The 22,886-nt window shown below is 44.3% G+C and overlaps 1 protein-coding gene across 1 annotated transcript in view; it reads right to left on the bottom strand.

The window, feature by feature from the left end:
* LOC126199713 (uncharacterized) overlaps nucleotides 1-22,886 on the bottom strand; it is a 626,550-nt gene that overhangs the window by 80,606 nt on the left and 523,058 nt on the right. Inside the window, exon 2 of the mRNA XM_049936640.1 lies at nucleotides 21,077-21,310. Within this exon, the coding sequence (XP_049792597.1) occupies nucleotides 21,077-21,310 (234 nt within the window). The remainder of the gene's footprint in view (nucleotides 1-21,076; nucleotides 21,311-22,886) is intronic.

The following is a 22,886-nucleotide window of genomic DNA, read 5'->3' on the forward strand; positions in this document are numbered from 1 at the left end:
TCGTGCTGTTGGTTATGTGCAGAAGTATTTTTGAATACTTTTAATGTTGTTGCAGCTCCTCGCAATTCATATTATTAAACTGCGCCAGAGCTGAGCGGCTGCTAGACAGGTTCCCATGTGTAATGGAGGAAACCATGCACGCAAGGATACGCCTGCTGGGAGGCAGTTGGCTGTTAGGAACAACCTGGTAACGCACGGCAACACAAGGCAAACGTAGAGTTAACACAGAACTCGTCTCTAAAAGTGACCTACTTTTTTGCAGGATCATTAATGTAGAGTGGCAGTTCTGCGACACGGTGAGATATTTCCACGCTCCCGTTGCATTTTCAATCATACTCAGCAGCTTTGTTCCATTTATATAGTGAGTTAAGAATGAAGGGGAACTACCGATAGGCGTGACGGGAAAAAATAATCCATTAGTGGAGGAGATGACTCCAGCTTGACGTAGTGTCGGAAGTTCCATGCGGCTTTTCGCGGATGATGCTGTAGTATACAGAGAAGTTGCAGCATTAGAAAATTGTAGCGAAATGCTGGAAGATCTGCAGCGGATAGGCACTTGGTGCAGGAAGTGGCAACTGACCCTTAACATAGACAAATGTAATGTATTGCGAATACATAGAAAGAAGGATCCTTTATTGTATGATTATATGATAGTGGAACAAACACTGGTAGCAGTTACTTCTGTAAAATATCTGGGAGTATGCGTGCGGAACGATTTGAAGTGGAATGAGCATATAAAATTAATTGTTGGTAAGGCGGGTACCAGGTTGAGATTCATTGGGAGAGTGCTTAGAAAATGTAGTCCATCAACAAAGGAGGTGGCTTACAAAACACTCGTTCGACCTATACTTGAGTATTGCTCATCAGTGTGGGATCCGTAACAGATCGGGTTCACGTAGGAGATAGAGAAGATCCAAAGAAGAGCGGCGCGTTTCGTCACAGGGTTATTTGGTAACCGTGATAGCGTTACGCAGATGTTTAATAAACTCAAGTTGCAGACTCTGCAAGAGAGGCGCTCTGCATCGCGGTGTAGCTTGCTGTCCAGGTTTCGAGAGGGTGCGTTTCTGGATGAGGTATCGAATATATTGCTTCCCCCTACTTATACCTCCCGAGGAGATCACGAATGTAAAATTAGAGAGATTAGAGCGCGCACGGAGGCTTTCAGACAGTCGTTCTTCCCGCGAACCATACGCGACTGGAACAGGAAAGGGAGGTAATGACAGTGCCACGTAAAGTGCCCTCCGCCACACACCGTTGGGTGGCTTGCGGAGTATAAATGTAGATGTAGATGTAGATGTAGATGCGCGAGATGGCGTAGACAGACGACTTGCACTCGGAGGGGCGATGGTTCACATCCACCGTCCACTCATCCAGATCAGATTTTCTGTGATTTTCATAAATCGCTTAACGTAAATCTGGGCTTCCTGTGAAAGGGAACAAGCTTATTTCTTTTTCAATTCTCCCCCATCCTGCTCACAATATTCACTGAAATACACTCTATGAAATTCTAAGGAGAGAAGATATAACACAGGGTTGTGTACAAATCGTGCAGAAACAAGAACACTGTTGCAAGAGTCAAAAGCCATCAAAGGGAAGAAATAGTTGAGAAGGGACTGAGACAAGGTTGTAATTCATCCTATAACCATTCAGTTTTTACACTGAACAAGCTGTGAATGAAAGTTACGAAAAATTTGGAACAGGAATTGGCCGGCCGAAGTGGCCGTGCGGTTAAAGGCGCTGCAGTCTGGAACCGCAAGACCGCTACGGTCGCAGGTTCGAATCCTGCCTCGGGCATGGATGTTTGTGATGTCCTTAGGTTAGTTAGGTTTAACTAGTTCTAAGTTCTAGGGGACTAATGACCTCAGCAGTTGAGTCCCATAGTGCTCAGAGCCATTTTTGAACAGGAATTAAACTAGCCGGAACAACAAATAAGGAGTCTGAGATTTGCCAATGACATGGCAACACCGTCAGGAACTAGAAAGAACTTGGAAAAGCAGTGGAACCAACTGGATAGTGTCTTGAAAAACGGGTTGTAAGATAACGTCTACAAAGCTAAAACAAGAATTTTGGAGTTTAGTCGAATTAAAGCTGGCGATCCTGTGATAATTAGATTACGAGATTAGCCGTTATTAGTGATAGACGATTTTTGGTATTACGGAAGCCAAATAACGGACGATGTCCGAAGCAGGAAGGACACGCAATACATACTATCAGAAGGAGGAGAAGAGAAATTTGCTAAATGTGGTGGAGCCTCGTATGGAGGTAAAAAATAACGAGAAAAAGTTGAGACAGCTACACAAGAATGTTAGAAATTAGATGGCTATAACGGGTAACTAATGAGGAGGTCCTGAATCGAAATGAGGAAAAAAAATTGTAGGATCACTGCTATAAAAGTATAGATCCGTTGATAGGGCACGTCCTTAGGCATCAAGCAAGTGGAATTTGGGAATGAATGTAAATCGGGCGTGAGGGGGGGGGGGGGGGGGATTGTAGATGGAGATCAAGGCTTACCTACAGTAAACAGGTGCAAAGGGATGAAGGAAGCATTAGTTACGTAGAGATGAAGCGGCTTGCACAAGGTGGACTAGCGTCGACATCGAACTCCTGTTCGGAGTGAACAGCACAACAATTACAATAACAACAACCTCCCCTAGACCAAATTCGTGCTCCACCTGTAATGCCCTCGTCGTCGACACCACTTAAACCCTAATCTTCTTACCTTCTCTCAGGTTTGACCCGACGCGTTCGTTCGGTTTCCGAGTCGCGTTGCCCTAACTGAAAAAGTGGGGCTTCCTCTCTCGATACTTCCCCGTAAGCTAGAGTTAAGTCGTTAAGTCCGAATGCAGTCCTAACAGCGGACGGACGGAGGAGCTGGCGAGGTAGGTGGGAAGGCTGGAAGCCATTTAGCAGAGCCACCCCAAGCGGCCGGCCCATTAGCACTGCCAGGGGTCAGGGTAAGAGAAAGAGTAGCCAACGGCAGACTCCGCCGAACCCGAGAGCACCGGCTGCGGGGGGCAGCTACTCTCACATCGATCGCAACAGCTGCGGACACCACCTCCGGCCTTGACGGCGAGGCAGCTACCTTGCCACAGTGTCGGCAATACAGAAGGTTGGGATTGCTGGGCTGGGAGGTGGGATATGGCATTTGGAACACGGGGTTTAAAAAACCGCTACCGACTAACATACACAGTGACAACAAGCTGCATTACTGGACTAAAACATCCCTTTACTTTAGTTCCTCCAGTACAGCACAGTTTCAGCTCTGTAGCAGTAAGTAATGTCATTAAAACACAAAAATGAAACAAACATTGGTTGTTGTGTGACAGGATAAAAACTGAAAATTAAATTAAAAAAAGACGACTGTAATACAGATTTTTTTGGGTTACAGTAAAAGCTTCCCTTGGTTACACATTCTACATCTACATGATTACTCTGCAATTCACATTTAAGTGCTTGGCAGAGGGTTCATCGAACCACAATCATACTATCTCTCTACCATTCCGCTCCCGAACAGCGCGCGGGAAAAACGAACACCTAAACCTTTCTGTCCGAGCTCTGATTTCTCTTATTTTATTTTGATGATCATTACTACCTATGTAGGTTGGGCTCAACAAAATATTTTCGCATTCGGAAGAGAAAGTTGGTGACTGAAATTTCTAAATAGATCTCGCCACGACGAAAAACGTCTTTGCTGTAATGACTTCCACCCCAATTCGCGTATCATATCTGCCACACTCTCTCCCCTACTACGTGATAATACAAAACGAGCTGCCCTTTTCTGCACCCTTTCGATGTCCTCCGTCAATCCCACCTGGTAAGAATCCCACACCGCGCAGCAATATTCTAACAGAGGACGGACGAGTGTAGTGTAAGCTGTCTCTTTAGTGGACTTGTTGCATCTTCTAAGTGTCCTGCCAATGAAACGCAACCTTTGGCTCGTCTTCCCCACAATATTATCTATACGGTCTTTCCAACTGACGTTGTTCGTAATTTTAACACCCAGGTACTTAGTTGAATTGACAGCCTTGAGAATTGTACTATTTATCGAGTAACCGAATTCCAACGGATTTCTTTTGGAACTCATGTGGATCACCTCACACGTTTCGTTATTTAGCGTCAACTGCCACCTGCCACACCATACAGCAATCTTTTCTAAATCGCTTTGCAACTGATACTGTTCTTCGGATGACCTTACTAGACGGTAAATTACAGCATCATCTGCGAACAACCTAAGAGAACTGCTCAGATTGTCACCCAGGTGATTTATATAGATCAGGAACAGCAGAGGTCCCAGGACGCTTCCCTGCGGAACACCTGATATCACTTCAGTTTTACTCGATTATTTGCCGTCTGTTACTACGAACTGCGACCTTCCTGACAGGAAATCACGAATCCAGTCGCACAACTGACACGATACCCCATAGGCCCGCAGCTTCATTAGGAGTAGCTTGCGAGGATCGGTGTCAAAAGCTTTCCGGAGATCTAGAAATACGGAATCAACTTGAGATCCCCTGTCGATAGCGGCCATTACCAGCCATTACTTCGTGCGAATAAAGAGCTAGCTGCGTTGCACAAGAACGATGTTTTCTGAAACCATGCTGATTACGTATCAATAGATCGTTTCCTTCGAGGTGATTCATAATGTTTGAATACAGTATATGCTCAAAAACCCTACTGCAAACCGACGTCAATGATATAGGTCTGTAGTTCGATGGATTACTCCTACTACCCTTTTTAAACACTGGTGCGATCTGTGCAATTTTCCAATGCCGTGGGTTGGTACAGTGTGCAACGACGTAACGTTCACTCCCAGTCTGCATAATGTAGGGAACGCAAACTGCACATCAGAACTTTACAAAATTTTGTGGTAGTTAATGTCGTATTAGATCATCTAAATAATGGTTAAATTATGTTTATCAGGCGCTGACGTTTACTCGCGTTTGACATTTTGTAGAGTGGGGTTTAACGTCATGTATACTGAGCTGAAAAAAGTCACGGGATACCTCCCAGTATCGAGTTGCACCCCCTTTTGCTCAGCGAGAGCAGCAACTCCATGTGGCATGGACTCAACAAATAGTTGTAACTCCCCTGCAAAGCAATAAGCCATGCTACCTCTACAGCCTTCCATAATTGAAAAAGTACTGCTGGTGCAGGATTTTGTGCACGAACTGACATTTAGATTATGTCTATGGGACTCACATCGGGCGATCTGGGTGACCAAATCATTCGCTCGAACTGACCAGCGTGTTCTTCAAACCAATCGCGAACAATTTTGGATCAGTTGCATGGCGCATTGTCAGCCACAAAAATTCGATCGTTGTTTGGGTACATGAATTACGTGAATGGTTGCAAATGGTCTCCGAATAGCCGAACCAAACCGTTTTCAGTCAATGGTCTGCTTAGATGGATCAGAGAACCCACACACACACACACACACACATACACTCGAACCCTACTATCAGCTCTTACTGTATCAGCTGAAACCAGGACTCATCAGACTGGGCCATGGATTTACAATCGCCTAGCGTCCAATCGATATGGTCACGCACCCAGGAGAGGTGCTGCAGGCGATGTTGTGCAGTTAGCAAAGGCACGTGCGTTGCTCGTCTGCTGCCATAGCCCATTAATGGAATATTTCGCAGCACTGTCCTAATGGCTACGTCAGACGTACGTCCCACATTGATTTCTGCATTTATTTCACGCAGTGTTGCTTGTCTGTTAGCACTGACACATCTACGCAATCGCCGCTGCTCTCGGTCGTTAAGTGAGAGCCATCACGCTCTGCGTTGTCTGTGGTGAGAGATAATGCCCGTAATTTGGTTTCCTCGGCACGCTGTTAACACTGTAGATCTCGCAATATTGAACTAGCTAACGATTTCCGAAATGGAATGTACCATGCGTCTAGCTCCAACTGCCATTTGGCGTTCAAAGTCGGTTAATTCCCACCGTATGGACATAATCACATCGAAAATCTTTTCAACGTGAGCCATCTAGTACAAGCCAAGGCACCGCTCTTTTGTACCTTGTGTACGCGAGACTACCACCATCTGTATATGTGCGTATCGCTATCCAGTGAATTGTCACTGGGATATTACCCTGCTGTAAAAACTGGAACAGGTTCCACTCAGCCTCGTCATGCCAATTGAGGGGTACGTGAATGAGAAGTAACGACTCCAAGATCTGCAAAGCCGACAACGGCCTGGAGAGTGATGTGCTGACAAAACGTCCCGCCATATCGCGCCCGAATGCTGCCATATGACACAGGATGACCCGGTGGTCGGTTGGAACTGATTTGGCTGTCTGTGATCAGAGCTATTCAGTTTAATTCTTCTATTATTTGGGGAGACTACCGAGAACGCGGTATTTACGGCACAACAGTCAATGTACATTAACTAATAGAAAAAGATATATTTATGCTAAAATAACAATTATAACAAAATACAAAATGTTGAAAACTGCTGAACGTACAAGAAATTAAGCAAAATCTAGAACAGAGGTAAACCAAATCCTAATTTAGAAAGTATTGCTGTTACAACTATCCTGAGGAGAGAAATACACTACTGGCCATTAAAAATGCTACACCACGAAGATGACATGCCACAGACGCGAAATTTAACCGACAAAAAGAAGATGATGTGATATGAAAATGATTAGCTTTTTAGAGCATTGATACAAGGTGGCCACACCTACAACGTCCTGACATGAGGAAAGTTTCCAACCGATTTCTCATACACAAACAGCAGTTGACCGGCGTTGCCTGGTGCAACGTTGTTGTAATGCCTCGTGTAAGGAGGAGAAATGCGCACCATCACGTTTCCGACTTTGATAAAGGTCGGATTGTAGCCTATCGCGATTGCGGTTTATCGTATCGTGACATTGCTGCTCGCGTTGGTCGAGATCCAATGACTGTTAGCATAATATGGAATCGGTGGGTTCAGGAGGGTAATACGGAACGCCGTGCTGGATCCCAACGGCCTCGTATCACTAGCAGTCAAGATGACAGGCATCTTATCCGCATGGCTGTAACGGATCGTGCAGCCACGTCTCGATCCATGAGTCAACAGATGGGGACTTTTGCAAGACAACAACCATCTGCACGAAGAATTCGACGACGTTGCAGCAGCATGGACTATCAGCTCGGAGACCGTGGCTGCTGTTACCCTTGACTGTGCATCACAGACAGGAGCGCTTGCGATGGCGTGCTCAACGGCGAACCTGGGTGCACGGATGGCAAAACGTCATTTTTTCGGATGAAACCAGGTTCTGTTTACAGCATCATGATGGTCGCATCCGTGTTTGGCGACATTGAACGCACATTGGAAGCGTGTCTTCGTCATCGCCATACTGGCGTATCATCCGGCGTGATGGTATGGGGTGCCATTGGTTACATTTGTCGTTCACCTCTTGTTCGCATTGACGGGACTTTGAACAGTGGACGTTACATTTCACATGTGTTACGACCCGTGGTTCTATACATAATTCGATCCCTGAGAAACCCAACATTTCAGCAGGATAATGCACGACCGCATGTTGCAGGTACTGTACTGGCCTTTCTGGATACAGAAAATGTTCGACTGCTGCCCTGGCCAGCACATTCCCCAGATCTCTCACCAATTGAAAATGTCTGATTAATGGTGGCCCAGCAACTGGCTAGCCACAATACGCCAGTCACTACTCTTGATGAACTGTGGTATCGTGTTGAAGTTGCATGGGCAGTTGTACCTGTACACGCCATCCAAGCTCTGTTTGACTCAATGCCCAAGCGTATCAAGGCCGTTATTATGGCCAGAGGTGGTACTGATTTCTCAGGATCTATGCACCAAAATTGCGTAAAATGTAATCACATGTCAGTTCTAGTACAATATATTTTTCCAGTGAATACCTGTTTATCATCTGCATTTCTTCTTGGTGTAGCAATTTTAATGGCCAGTAGTGTAGTATGTTGCTCGTGACACTCCGTCTTACCACTGTACAAAAATTTTAGATTACACGAACTATTCCCGATATTTGACCCCTATTTATCATTATTGTTTGGGTTATTATGTCACCAGCGTAGTCGGCTACTTCGCTCATATTATTAATTTAAATGTGCTCATGAGGGCAATGAAAGAAAAACACTTTAGTAAAAGTTACGCTAACCATCAAAAGCACATTAGTTTCGTAGTCAGAAGGCATGACCAGTAGAATGATGCAGCTGTTTGTTTCATGCTGTTAAAATTCACGGAATTGTTACGAGCACTTACAGTTTTTATGTGCTCGACTAAGCCTGTGACGTACTATGGTTAGTCAATGAAGACCAAAAAAAAGTAGAATGCGAGTAATAATTCGTGGAGTCGCAAATAAGTGCAAAGCGCTAGCAAGGAGTGCCGTAAACAACACAGTAGAAACCCTGACCGGTGGGGTTGAATGTGGGAGTAGCGATGCGTTTGAAAGTCACTTTTGTACGTTTTCCTTGAATGACTCGAAAACGAATTCCAGAGCAAAACTTAATTACATTAAATTACCTACAAAAATGTCGTATTCATTTTTACTGTAGGACTAATTCTATGCGAAAGAGAGAATATGGAAATCACTTGCGTGGTTTATGAAGGCCAAGCTGGTTGCATAAAACGATGTCGGTAGGTGCAGCTGAACACCCTGTATAGCTCTGACGTTCACTGTAAGATAGTAGGTTTTCAGCCAAGTAAGTTGGACAGTAAACTACCAAAGTTACAGATCGTTCTTCCTTCCTGCAGAAGTACCAGGTGGTCGCGTACAGCGAGAGGCCCGGCTACAAGGGAAACTGGGCGCCCAGGGTGCTCCACGAAGGAAGGGGACTCGCCTCGCCTTCTCACTCCTCCTTTTGCTTTTTGCGGGACCTCTCCACGCTCTCCTCTTTGCCTCGCCCACCGCTTTCACTGTGCGATTGCAGAGCCGGCGGTTTCTTCAGTCCACCGCAGAGATGAACGCTGAGGCTCTCGGGGTAATCTCTCCCGCCACAGCCCGAAACATGTGCTTCCAATTACTAACTTCCTTCCAGTGACGACCACGAGAAAGGTGTGAGAAAAATGAGGATGATTTACAGCAGGTAAATGTATGTGTATCTACGTATGAAAAAGAAAACGCTCTGCTATATGACGAACTGTTTGGCTTTAGGAAACGTAAAGGCACCAGACAGGCAGTTCTCACGTTCCCGCTTGGTAATGGATGCAAGGATGAAGAAAAGTCAAGATATGCTCATAACTTTCGTCGACCTTTAGAAAGCGTTCGACGATGAAAAATAGTGCAAGATGTTCGAGATTCTGAGAAAAATTGGGGTCAGCTACAGTGAAAGACGGTTTATATACAATATGTACAAGAACCGAGATGGGACACTAAGACTCAAGACAAAGAATGGTTTAGACTAAAATGGGGGTAAGATAGGTCTGCAGTATTTCTCCTATACTGTTCAATCGAGACATCCAAGCCGGCCAGTGTGGCCGAGCGGTTCTAGGCGCTTCAGTCCGGCACCGCGCGACCGCTACGGTCGCAGGTTCGAATCCTGCCTCGGGCATGGATGTGTGTGATGTCCTTAGGTTAGTTAGGTTTAAGTAGTTCTAAGTTCTAGGGGACTGATGACCTCAGATGTTGAGTCCCATAGTGCTCAGAGCCATTTGAACCGAGACATCGAAGAAGCAATGGCGGAAATAAAAGAAAGGCTCAAGAGTGGAATTAAAATTAATGTTGAAAGAATATCTATGATAAGTTTCGCTGCTGAAACTTCTATCCTCAGTGAATGCATGGGAAGAATTACGGAAGCTATTCAATGGAATGAACAGTCTAGTGAGTTACAGAACACGGGGTGAAGAATAAACTGGAAAAAGACAAAGGTAATGATATGCAGCAGAAATGAGAAAAGCTAGAAGCTTAACATCATAACTGGTGATCACGATGTAGACGAAGTTAAAGAATTCTGCTACCTTGGAAGCAAAATTATACTGACGGGTGAAGCAAGAAGGACATAAAAAGCAGACTACAACAGACAAAGAGGGTACTCCTGGTCAAGACAAGTCTACTTGTATCAAACATTGGCCTTAATTTGAGGAAGACATATTTTATAACGTGTGTTTGAAGCCAAACATTGCATGGTAGCGAAGCACAAATAGTGGGAAGAGTGGAACGGAAGAGCATCGAAGCGTTTGAGATGTGATTCTACAAAATAATGTTGGCAGTCAGGTGGACTAATAAGATAAGAAATGCGTTTGAGATGTGATTCTACAAAATAATGTTGGCAGTCAGGTGGACTAATAAGATAAGAAATGAGGAATGCTCCGCAGTATCGGCGAAGGAAGAAACATACGGAAAACACTGGCAAGAAGAAGCGACAAGATTATAGGACATGAGGCGTCAGGGAATAACCTCCATGGTATTAGAGCGAACTGTGGAGGGTAAAACTGTATGGGAAGACAAATATTTGAGAGATCTGAAACATCCAACAAATAACTGAGGATATAGGGTGCAAGAGATATTGTAAGATGATGAGGTAGGTGAGGAGAAGGAATTTGTGGCAGGCCGCATCAAACAAGTCGGAAAACTAATGAATAATAATAATAATAATAATAATAGCCGGCCGCGGTGGTCTCGCGGTTCTAGGCGCGCAGTCCGGAACCGTGCGACTGCTACGGTCGCAGGTTCGAATCCTGCCTCGGGCATGGATGTGTGTGATGTCCTTAGGTTAGTTAGGTTTAAGTAGTTCTAAGTTCTAGGGGACTGATAACCACAGCAATTGAGTCCCATAGTGCTCAGAGCCAATAATAATAATAATAATAATAATAATAAACAAAAAACCGGAGCCGCTATGAAACATTGAGAGAAATAGGGGAAGGAGAGAGGGAGGGAGGAAAAACAGGATTGGGTTACGTACTCTAGTTGTCATCGACTGCCCCTCCAACGTTTTTTCCTACTAACAGTTTGATTGAAATCCGGGTCTGTGCTCGACGTCTTAAAGAGACAAGTAGAGAAGTTGTGGAAACATCGCTTAAAGGAAATGACAGTTCGGCTCCAAAACAAAAAATATGTAAACAGCCAGTTTAGCCTAGAAAACCTGAAAGACCAAACAGCAGCATTTTGATGAAATAGAAGTACGAGTACATTTGTGAACCAAGTGGCATAAAGACACACGGTAGAAGAACAAAGACAATGGTGATTGTCATGGGAGAAAGGAAGACAAATACGGTCACTGGTAGAAAACAACAATGCAGGAAGACAGATTACAACAATTATATTTGTGGAATTTGAACCGTCTTTGAGTCCAGGGACTTTAAAAATTAGATTATTAGTTTTTATCAATTATGATTATTTTTCAGGTCGATCTGTATTAATAAGAGAGTATAAAAAAGTAAATTTCTAGGCCTAGAATCACGAAAGATTTATAAATATTCGAACATTGAATCGCTGCTCTCTTCCGTGGAACTGTGTCACTTTTCATCAAAAACTTGGGGTTCTGGATAAGCAGCGATCAGCGATGCGAAGAAGTAAATGAAAGAAGAGCGATAGCAAACTTGCAGATAAGCGAAACTTTTCTGTTGATCCTTAGATAAGCCACCAAGGAAAGAGGCTGAAAACCGTTTCGTGAGGAGTGTGGCCCTATATTCTGCAGAAAAATGGATGCATCGGAGACATAAAGAACGACGTTTTAGAAGTCTTCAGAATGTTTTTTTAATGGTTAAAAAACGATTGAACTCGAGGACCAAAATCCAGGACAGAGGGGACGCAACATCGTATTGATAAGTAGACTCATACTAGCAAGTTCTTCGTGAATTTGACTCAATTTTGATATCACTCAAGTAACATCACATATTTTCTCACCCCGTGAAGCTTCATATCGTTACCTGCTTGCTATGTGGATGCTTCACTTTTTGGTCAGTTGCTATATTCAGCTTTCTTCTCGTTTCGTTCGCGGATGCAAAGTCGAAAGAATAACTACTTGTACGCCTCTCTGTCAGCAATTATTTCTCAACAGACAATGAAGTTCAATCGTTTAGCGTCTTTTATACGAAGAACATGCACAGAGAATTTGTGAAGTATGGGAGTGAGCAACTACTTTAGGCACACCTGAATATTACTTTCACATTTGACAATTTCTCCTTGTTCAGAAATAAATATTGAGTTCTATTTGGTGTGATGTCCTCAAACCAGTCGGAAAATTCGTTCAATATTTGTTCACTAGGCAAAAGTGCGGAACTGTATCGAATGCCTAACGTAACAGTGGGAACGCTGCCTTCTAAACGTCGTGGATGAGCGAAGCGTTGAGAATAATTACAATCACTTGATTTTAGTTTGTGCACTTCTCCGTAACGTATACGCTCGTTTTACACTGATCAGCCAGAACATTATGACCGCCAACCTAATAGACGTTATGTCCACCTTTGGCACTGGTAACAGTGGCGACCCGATGTGCCATGGAAGCAATGAGGCCTTGGTAGGTCGCTGGAGGGAGCTGCACCGCATCTGCACACACAAGTCACCTGATTCACGTAAATTTCGTGGAGGGGGGCGATGAGACCTGAGGCCACGTTCAGTCACATCCCAGATGTGTTCGATCGGGTTCAGGTCTGGCAAGTTGGAGGGGGGGGTGGGGGGACAGCACATCAATTTGAACTTGCCACTCGGTTCCTCGAACCACCTATCACACTTCTGGCTTGTGACATGCTGCATTGTCTTGTTGAAAAATGGCACTGCCGTCGGGAAATACGATCGTTACGAAGGGTCTGCAACCAGCGTACGATTCTTCTTGGCCGTCACGGTGTCTCGCACGAGCTCCACTGGACCCATGAATGTCCACTTGAATGTTCCCCAAAGCATAATGGAGCCGCCATCAGCTTGTCTCCGTCCAGCAGTACAGGTGACAAGGAGCTGTTCCCCTGAGAGGCGACGGATTCGCGCCCTCCCATCGACATGATCAAGAAGGTATCGGGATTCAACAGACCTTGCAATGCTCTTCCACTGTGACAACGTCCAGTGCCGATAGTCACGTGCCCATTTCAGTCACAGTTGCCAGTGTCGTGGAGTTACACCGACGTCATGGTGTTTACATTGGGACGTGGATGGGTCGCCCGCTGCGGAGGCTCAGCGTTAGGAGTATTCGATGCACACAGTTCAGACACGCTTGTACTCTGCCGAGCATTAAAGTCTGATGCTACTTCCGCCACTATCGGCTGCCTGTCCTGTTTTACTAGTCTGACCGCCTACGGCCTCCAACATCTGCAATGAGTGTTGGCCGCCCAACCTCACCGTGTCTGGACGAGGTTTCATCTTGGTTTCACCAACTCTTGAAGACACTCACTATAGCACACCCCGAACAACCGACAAGTCGAGCAGTTTTCTAAATGCCCATGCCGGACCTCCAGGCCATCACAATCTGCTCTCAGTCATGGATAGATCGCGCGCCTTCCCCGTTCTACACGCGGACAGCACGCTCACTGATACAACACGCACTGTGTGTGTGTCTGACTAACATTCATTGACCGCCACGTGAAGCTGCTGTCGTGTGGACGGGTTTATGTCGATAGTAGGTCGGTGGCCGTAATGTTCTGGTTGAACAGCGCATGTTGTCAGTCTCCAGTGGACCTCCGGTCGTCTGTTCCTTCTAGCCTTAGCCTCCCGTCTGCCTGGTTGCGACGCAGACGGCGGGAGCGCCGGTTAGGACTTGGCCGTCTCCCCGCGTCTGCATTATTCACTGCTGGCCCACGGCGACGGTCGAGAACTCGGCGAGCGGTCTCCCAGGAATTGCAGCCCTGCTCACCGCCGAGTTTACTGCAGTCCGCTCAATTAGTCACGAGCAGATCGCCTGGCGACGCATCACCGGACCGCTCAACGCGACGACCTGCCGGAACGTGAGTGAAGTGCCAAACCTACTCGAACCATAACCTCTTTACCCTGAGGTAAATACAGCAGCCTCATTATCTTTCTTCAGCTCACTTCAGAGGTACATACAGAGTGTCCCAAAACTGTTGCGGCAGCCTTCAAGGAGTTGTAGAGTGTGTTTTGAGGAACAAATCGAGGACAGAAACCCGGGTCCGGAAACGTCATCCAATGACGCTACAGACCGTCAAAGTTATAGGTGCCGGAGCCCGCCACTAGGCCACCATTCCGACAGCAAATATGACTTTGTACGCTGACAGACCGTAGTCAGAACGTCTCGCAATGCTGTTTGTTATTCAGTGACAGCGACTGGTTGCCACGACCGCCAGTGGAGAAGATTGGGCTAGATGCTGCTCATACAGGCATTGTCTCCTATGAGTGCTATACTCTGTTGCCTGGTCGATGACTGTTTCGCACACAGGTTTACATCGACAATTTACTTTTCTCCTCTGTATCGAAAAACATTGCAGATTTTAGAGGGTTCCGGGAAAATAAACTGCAGATAGAATCCTGTATCCGAAACTGTCATCCATCGAAGTATGAGAGCATTGCAGTCATAGGAGACAACGCCTTTCTACGCAGCAGCTGGTCCATCTTCTCCACAGGCGGTTGTGGCAATCAGTACTGCCCAACAACATTGCGAGACTTTTCGCCTTCGGTCCGACAGCGTACAACGTCACGTTTGCTGTCGAAGAAGTGGCCTAATCACAGGCGCCGGCGCCTATAACTTCGACGGTGTGTAGCGTCATTGGATGACGTTTCCGGACACGGATTCCTATTCTCGATTTGATACTGAAGACACCCTCCAGATCCCCTCGAAGTTTCTCGCAACATCTGTGGGGCACGCTGTATGTACCAGCAGCGCAGTCCAGCTCAGCACTGGTAGCATTAAGCATCTGCAGCCAGGCAACTTGTGTGGCATAGCGTGTTTTGTTTTTGGTCTCCTGCATAGAGTTATGAATAAATTTCAGAGGTCAGCTTTAAGCAACTGAATACTGTCATTTTCATATCACTTACGCGATGAGAGCAGCGCATGGCAGAACGGTTGTCTGGAGGCATGAATGTAATGCGTTCCGTATTAAATTAGCATTTGGAGTGACACCTCCTAGCAAAGATAGGAGTACATTATGATGTAATACGTTTACAAGTAATTTAAGTACTGTACGCAAATCAAGATTGTATGTGTGTATCATTCAATATGTATCGTAGGCTGGCCGAGATGCCATAAATGAAAGAAAAGAAATTAAAGAGAGGAAAAAAGGCATGCCTCATCACGTGTTTAGCTCTTGTTACAGCACTCTTAGTACGTACTGTGATGCGTTGCTGACAATCACTTCCGCAGTTCTTTGTTTATGGTAGACTCCTTCACCGTGCTACGCAAGAATTATGTCCACATTTAGGTCCGATTCAAGGAAGGCAAAAAGCTGAAACTTGAGTCAGTTGCTGCGGTGTTGTATGTAACGAGTCAAAGCCGTTGAAGTTATTTTCCGGAAAACGTTTTACTTGTAGCATAAAAAATAAAACGTCACTTACTTTCGATTTCACGTTTCTTAACTTTGCAATTTTTCTCAAATGACTACAGGGAAACTATTGGTTAAAAATGTTTGATTACTTCAATTCTAACTCTCATATCACAGCCTGTTGATGAGATGACTATCTTTACGTTATTGGTCATATTTATTACGGTACTTCAAAACTGGGTAACTCACTGCCTATTGTTTAGAGAATTTTGCAGCGAATTAAGACTACAAGTTGCTAATCTGAGGAAAGCTAAAGTTGGCAGTGTGATATAGTCGTCATATTTATAAAGCCTATGCCCACATCACCGATTGTCAGAGATGAATCCTACGTTCAAAACCAGAGATTCGATCCCACATCCTTTCTGGATTCCGGCCACACTCCCTACCGGTAGACCACCACACCAGATATGATTTAGAATGAACTAGCTACGCTGTCAAGCCACTGCTGCTCTCTCCAGTTATGGGCATATTCGCTAGGTGGCAATAGCATCATTTTCACAATTTAGCTTTTAATTCATAATACTTCAGACAATTTGTATGAAATATTTATAAATTATATACAAAAATCTTCCTAAAGAATAAATGTATCTATTAGTCAAAACCGGTTGTAAATACCTACAGCAGTTCCTGAGGTTAGCCTACACATAAAGACGGATACAAGGAATCTACTGCAATTTATATATAGAGAGATGCGGTACAATGGTCGAGCAACTTCTCATGAGCCACATATTTCTTTCGTCAATGCTAAGCGTTGTTCATGGTAAAGAGCGATATATCTGCATAGTGGATGAATGGAAACAACTGATTTGGAGTGATAAATCACGCTATACCGTGTGTAAAGGCGATGGGATGTTTTGAATTTGGTGAATGCCTGGAAAAACTTTACCTGCCGTCATGCGTAGTGACAACAGTGAAGTAGGGAGGAGATATTGTTAGGGAAGAGGGCGTCTTTCGTTGTTAGGGTGTGATTCCCTTGTTATGCTTAAGAAACCGCTCAATGCAGAAGGTACAGTAGCCGAACAGTTGATTGTGTCAGCACCACAATGCACCCTGTCATAAAACAGCAGCTATGAAACAGACGTTTGTGGACAGTAACATTCCTGAAATGGATTTCCTGCCTACTTTGACACTTTCATTCATTTTCATATGGTAAGTCATTCTATGTAGTTGTGATAAGTAACCAACTTTACAGCATTTGTATTACTGTAATTTTCTTTATTAAATATTTTACTAGTGTTTCAACAGATAGATATACTTCAAACTTTTCTTTGTTTATTCTTAAGTTATTACCTATGGTTTATATGATATCTGTTAATTTCAGAATACCTTCTAAGTCTTGTTCAACTACTACCGGAAGTACTAAGGGTATGTGGTTTGTCAATAATAGCATTGGAACCTCTTCTCCTTGCTCTTTTACTCCTGTTCCGAAATTTTCTTTCGCTCTTTTCATTGCTTCTGCAACGTAAAAATTGTTAAACAGTAGCGATATGCTGCAACTCTGCCTTACACCCTTCTTACTACAATTTCATCTGCCTTAGTTTTTCACTTTTAGTACTATTACTAGAGTTTTGTATGTGTTATAGATTATTCTTCTGTATTTGTACTTCAGAGCAATCTTCTAAGGATTGTTAAGTGTCTTATTCTACATTAAATTATCATTGACTTTCTGTATGCCAACAAATGGTGGCAAAATATTTCTCTTCAGTGTGGCCTCTATTACTTATCAAAATCTCAGAATTTCTTCTCTTCCCTTCTTTCCTTTTTGAAACAAAGCCTGATCTTCAACTTTAAAGTCTTCTTTGCCCATCTATTCTTTTGTGTTTTAGTTTGGTCAGGTAGGCTTTAAGTAAAGCAGTTCCGTGTATGCTCGGGAACTGTCCATGACTGTGCTTCTGAGCGCAATAGCTGTCGCAGCCACTGCTTCCAGCACTGGAGGTGGAGCCCAATCTTGGCTGTAACCAGGAGCAACTGTCTGCCTGGGAATGCTAATGCTACCGACCCGGGCACTCCACATGAGACTCACAAAGCAGTAGCTCGCCGCTAAACATACAGGGTGAGTGGGAAGGAAAGGTAAGTGCTTTGAGGAGTGACAGCATTGGTGATTCTGAACTAAAAGCTTCAAATAAACATGTCCTTTTCTTGACAGCATCCGACATGCATCTGTTTGAATATCACTGGTGTCGTCTCGTGATGACTGGGTGTTGTGTGACGTCCTTAGGTTAGTTAGGTTTAAGTAGTTCTAAGTTCTAGGGGACTGATGACCATAGATGTTAAGTCCCATAGTGCTCAGAGCCATTTGAACCACTGGTGTCAGTCGCATGTCGTTCTTCAGCGGGATTCACATGCAAAACAATCAGGGCGACTTTAGTCTACATAGTGTGTAAAGACATTCACAGACCATTTCAATTCGCACTTCTCTTCCGCATGGTTGAGCGACGAGTGCAGCAAGCGTACACGTTGTTTATCTCACCTCTCACAACTACAGTGGTTGTACCACCAGCCACTATATTACAGTGTCGTTACAGGTACAGGCAAAGCTGTGAGGATCGGTATAATGAAAATGTCACAGGTCTTCACACATTCGCGGTATGTTGACATGATCTTTGTCTACCCCCTTTTTGCAATGGGAATTCGAGAGTCCCTGTTCACGAATACGAACGACGGTTTCCTAATCGCAGAGTCCCGGATTCAGGGTATTTATCAGGGTGTTTGACCGATTGCGTGAGCTTGGTACGCTCCCAGCGTACATGTTTACCTGGACGTCCCATCCGACAAGATCTAAGTGGAACTTAAAACATTTCTTAAATGATAGAACGCAGCAGAACTACCAGCTGTAGAAGAATTGCTGCACAGCTTGGTGATCAACAACGAGTGATGCGCACAGTACATGAGCGGGGTCTGCATTCGTACCATGGCAGAGTGCGTCATATCTACAACTAGGAGGTGATGCCAAAGGAAAGCAATTCTGTCAATGGATCACGGACAAAGAACGCTGTACCTCACATATTCTGTTCACTGTTCACTGATGAGTCAATATTTATTAGCAACGGCATCAATAACACGTGCAACTCAAACGGTTGAGCCGATGGAAATCTGCACGCTACGGTGGAGAGAAATTTTCAACGACGTTTCTCAATGCACATGTGATGAGATGTTATTGATAACAACTCAGAGATCGAGTTGTTTCAGGTAACCGTCTTAATGGAGTATGATATATTGATTTCCTACAAAATGTGTTAGCAGAATACCTGGAAGATATATCTTTGCAACACGATGTAAGGTACTTTCAGCACGATGGAGTTCTTGCATATGGCCGAGCGGTTCTAGGCGCTACAGTCTGGAACCGCGCTACCGCTACGGTCGCAGGTTCGAATCCTGCCTCTGGGATGGATGTGTGTGATGTCCTTAGGTTAGTTAGGTTTAAGTAGTTCTAAGTCTACGGGATTGATGACCTCAGAAGTTAAGTCCCATAGTGCTCAGAGCCATTTGAACCATTTGAGTTCTTGCATATTCCGTACTGTCAGTGACACAATACCTCACTGAAACGTATCTTGGCCCTTTAATCTGTCGCCGTGGAGTCTTTTTTCGGCCACCGAGGTAACCCGATCTTCCTCCATTACATTATTGTTTGCGGTATTGGCTTGGGAGGGAACTCCTAGCTAGTATTTTACAAGCGTGTGCTCACGTAAAGGACCATATTAGTGAGCTCAGATCAGCAACACAGCAGCTGTCTACAAGAGCTGCAGAAAGGATTTCAGTCTCTGAGAATCTTTCGTGAAGAAATATACACGAAACAGATCACAGCGTTTCGTGTACTGCCACCTGTATTTGTCCTGTTTCCTAATGTTATTATTAGTTTCCTCGGAAACTGTTATGAACCTAGGTTCATGTACCGTTTTTATGTGCAGAATCACTAATACTATCACCCCTCAAAGCATGTACCTTCCCTCCCGACTCACCCTGCACGGTAACTCAAATAAGCTACAAAACATCTATAACCGTCTACCTGCTAGTGTTCTGTTTGGTTGTGAGCATATGGTTCAAATGGCTCTGAGCACTATGGGACTCAACTGCTGAGGTCATTAGTCCCCTAGAACTTAGAACTAATTAAACCTAACTAACCTAAGGACATCACAAACATCCATGCCCGAGGCAGGATTCGAACCTGCGACCGTAGCGGTCTTGCGGTTCCAGACTGCAGCGCCTTTAACCGCACGGCCACTTCGGCCGGCTTGTTGTGAGCATAATCTCGTCTTTCTCGTAATTCATGGAATGGCCAAGACAGTGGGGAGAGTCTCACCCTAATGGAATTCCATAGTCAAGGAAGCCGTGAAAAGAAAAAGAAAAATTGGGAGACAACTTCGTCAAGCGACGCTTGGGTTTCAGTTTCGACAATCCATTTCACGCCTACGCTCTCACAGCAATTACCGTTCTGAGTCTTTGCTGTCCGGCATTCCAATGCTTGACATCCATTTTACTACTTCACCACGTCAACTATAAGCACTGTGGCTTTTCTAAACCGGCATTTGCTACAAATTTTGTCTTATAGGGGGACAATAAAGACCGTTCATCTTCAATTTTCTTCATAATTTGAAAACCTGAAGCTCAGTGTTTGGACATCAGTTTCCTAAACTAGTACGACGCAATTTTCAGAAAAAAGGAAACTCGAAAAAAAGGCATCTGAAATTCAGATGTCAGGTATTAAAAACTTGTAAACCGTTAACATAGTTTACAGTAGATCATCAGCATCAAAGTTTTATAACCTCAAAGTCACTGGTTCAAATATGGTTTTTAGCAAGACTTTTTGACTTATATTTATGTTCCACATTTATTAACAAATATAGAATCATAATTTTCAATAAAATGTCACATTTTGAATTTTAATTACTAATTCCACACGACTGTTAGTGTTAACAGTAAATTAAAATTTGGTGTAAATATACAAATGTCAAATGGAAAATAAAGTCTTTTTTATTTATAGAGATTGAATGCTATTATTGATGTACATTTTCCGTTTAATTATAACTATAAGTCATTTCGGATGTCAGCACCAGTAAAGATAGGAAAAGTACGTAATGTTTGTAAAAAAAAATTTATGATCCAGTATTTGTTAATTAACATTCATGTTTATCAGTAAATATCGAATGTAAATAAAAAGTTAAAATAATGCTGCTGCTAGTGAGTTTTGTACCAGTGACAACACAATTACCTGACTTTCACGTAACGTGCTCAGTTATTGATGCTAAAGTTAATTTAATACAAATGATTTGTGATTACCAGTCCTCGGAAATCTAATCTTCAATGACGAAGATTTTTTTTTCGAGTTTTTTGAGGCTGGTGCCGTACTCCTTCAGGAAATTAGTCTCCGAAAAATGAATTTCCAGTCGTTTAAACGTTGAAAATAGGTTGCTTTATCTAGTATAGTTGTAAAGTTATTAAAATCATAATTTCTAATGATAATTCACGAACAACTGAAAACAAATTACAGCAACAGTTCCAATTTTCTGGAACTGGCGGTGTAATTTGCTTCCAATTAATTATTGCAGCTGCAGATACCCTGAAGCACTATACTGTGAGCGCGAACAAAATCGAGAAATAAAAAACAGTTAGTTCGTGGAAATCGAGTGTACGTCGGGAGCCGGCCAGGTGCGCCACAGTACGGCGACTGCACTCACCCCCAGGTGCTGGCCGTCGACGAAGACCTGCGGCACGACGACGCTGGCGCTGCGCATGCGCTCCCGCAGCTCGGTCTGCACCTCGCGGCTCATGAAGACGTCGCGCTCCTCGCAGCGCACCAGCAGCGTGCGCAGGATGTTGCGCACCTTGAGGCACGCCTGGTACGTCTCGCGCACCACGCCCATCGTCGTCGTGTACACCACCACCTTGCCGGCCTCTTTCTCCTTGTAGTTCTGCAACACAAGACAAAAAAATCTCGTTACCATCGGCAAGGATGGCAGCACAAAGTTTAATTCTTATCCCTCAAAAGCAAGCTCAAAAAACATCTGTACCGACAATAAACATGTGAAACTGTAGTGTCTGTCATTTTGAACATTTTGTATCCCACCTGGAAGGCGGCGCGTGGGTCTGCTCCTGTAAACGGAATGGGTAGGCCGAATGTAGGAAGTGAGCAGGAGCAGGTCAGGTAAGATTCTAGGTACAACTTTTTACGTGAAAGTACAGTTAATTATTAGTCAGTGACATACCGTAACCTTACAACTGAAGAGCCCGTAGGTGCAAAACCGTATTCCTCTCATAAGTACTACATAGTTTCAATAGCAAGTTTGGCCGCGCGGGATTTAGCCGAGCGGTCTAAAGGCGCTGCAGTCATGGACTATGCGGCTGATCCTGGCGGAGGTACGAGTCCTCCATCGGGCTGGGGTGTGTGTGTTTGTCCTTAGGATAATTTAGGTTAAGTAGTGTGTAAGCTTAGGGACTGATGACCTTAGCAGTTAAGTCCCATAAGATTTTTAAAAAAATAGTAAGCTGAGATTGAAGCGATGTTTCCAGGCCGTCTGCTCTTCATCAAATGAGCTGAAACTGCAGCGTCTGATAAGAGGCTGCTATCGTCGGTGTCGGTCGTTGTGCCAACTTAAGTACTTGCACCTACGCCGTGGCATCGTGGCTATCGATACCACAGAATAAGCTTCTCCAAAACTACTAGACGAATTTTCATGGGGTTTTCGCGGGTAACTTGGATATAGTTTGGGGCACTTTATAGGCTTTAATTAATCAAAATCGAATGATGGAAAAAATACTGTTGTTGAATGTTTTATTAAAACCGTCTCCTCTGTGTATCCGAACAAGCTAATCCCCAAAACAACAAGACGAATTGTCATAGCGTCGTTACAAGTAACTTTAATATAGCTTGAGCACGTTTCCAGCATTGTGAGCAGCGCCCTCCAACCAGCGCGGGATTTTGAGATCTAACGCGGCAATTGGACACAGTTTGGCACAATATCCCTCAGGACATCCCACAACTCTATCGAACAATGCTAAGCCAATAACTGCTTGCATAAGGATGACAGGTGTACCAAATATGTTATTGTCTTCCTCAGTTCGTGAAGCTCTGTTTCCTGAATAAGTCATCCAATTTTTTCTGAAACTGTAACCATTTCTTTGTCTTTACGTGTACATAACATTTATCTCTTTCTGTCCCATTCAGATAATTTCTTCTTAGCCGGCCGTTGTGGCTGAGCGGTTCCAGGCCCTTCAGTCCGGAACCGCGCTGCTGCCTCGGTCGCAACTTCGAATCCTGACTCGGGCATGGATATGTGTGATGTCTTTAAATGGTTCAAATGCCTCTGAGCACTATGAGGCTTAACATCTGAGGTCACCAGTCCCCTAGAACTACTTAAACCTAAGTAACCTAAGGACATCACACACATGCATGCCCCAGGCAGGATTCGAACCTGCGACCGTAGCGGTCGCGCGGGTCCAGACTGAAGCGCCTAAAACCGCTCGGCCACACCGGCCGGTGTGATGTCT

This window comes from Schistocerca nitens, chromosome 8, assembly GCF_023898315.1.
Source record: "Schistocerca nitens isolate TAMUIC-IGC-003100 chromosome 8, iqSchNite1.1, whole genome shotgun sequence".
Taxonomy (NCBI): domain Eukaryota; kingdom Metazoa; phylum Arthropoda; class Insecta; order Orthoptera; family Acrididae; genus Schistocerca; species Schistocerca nitens.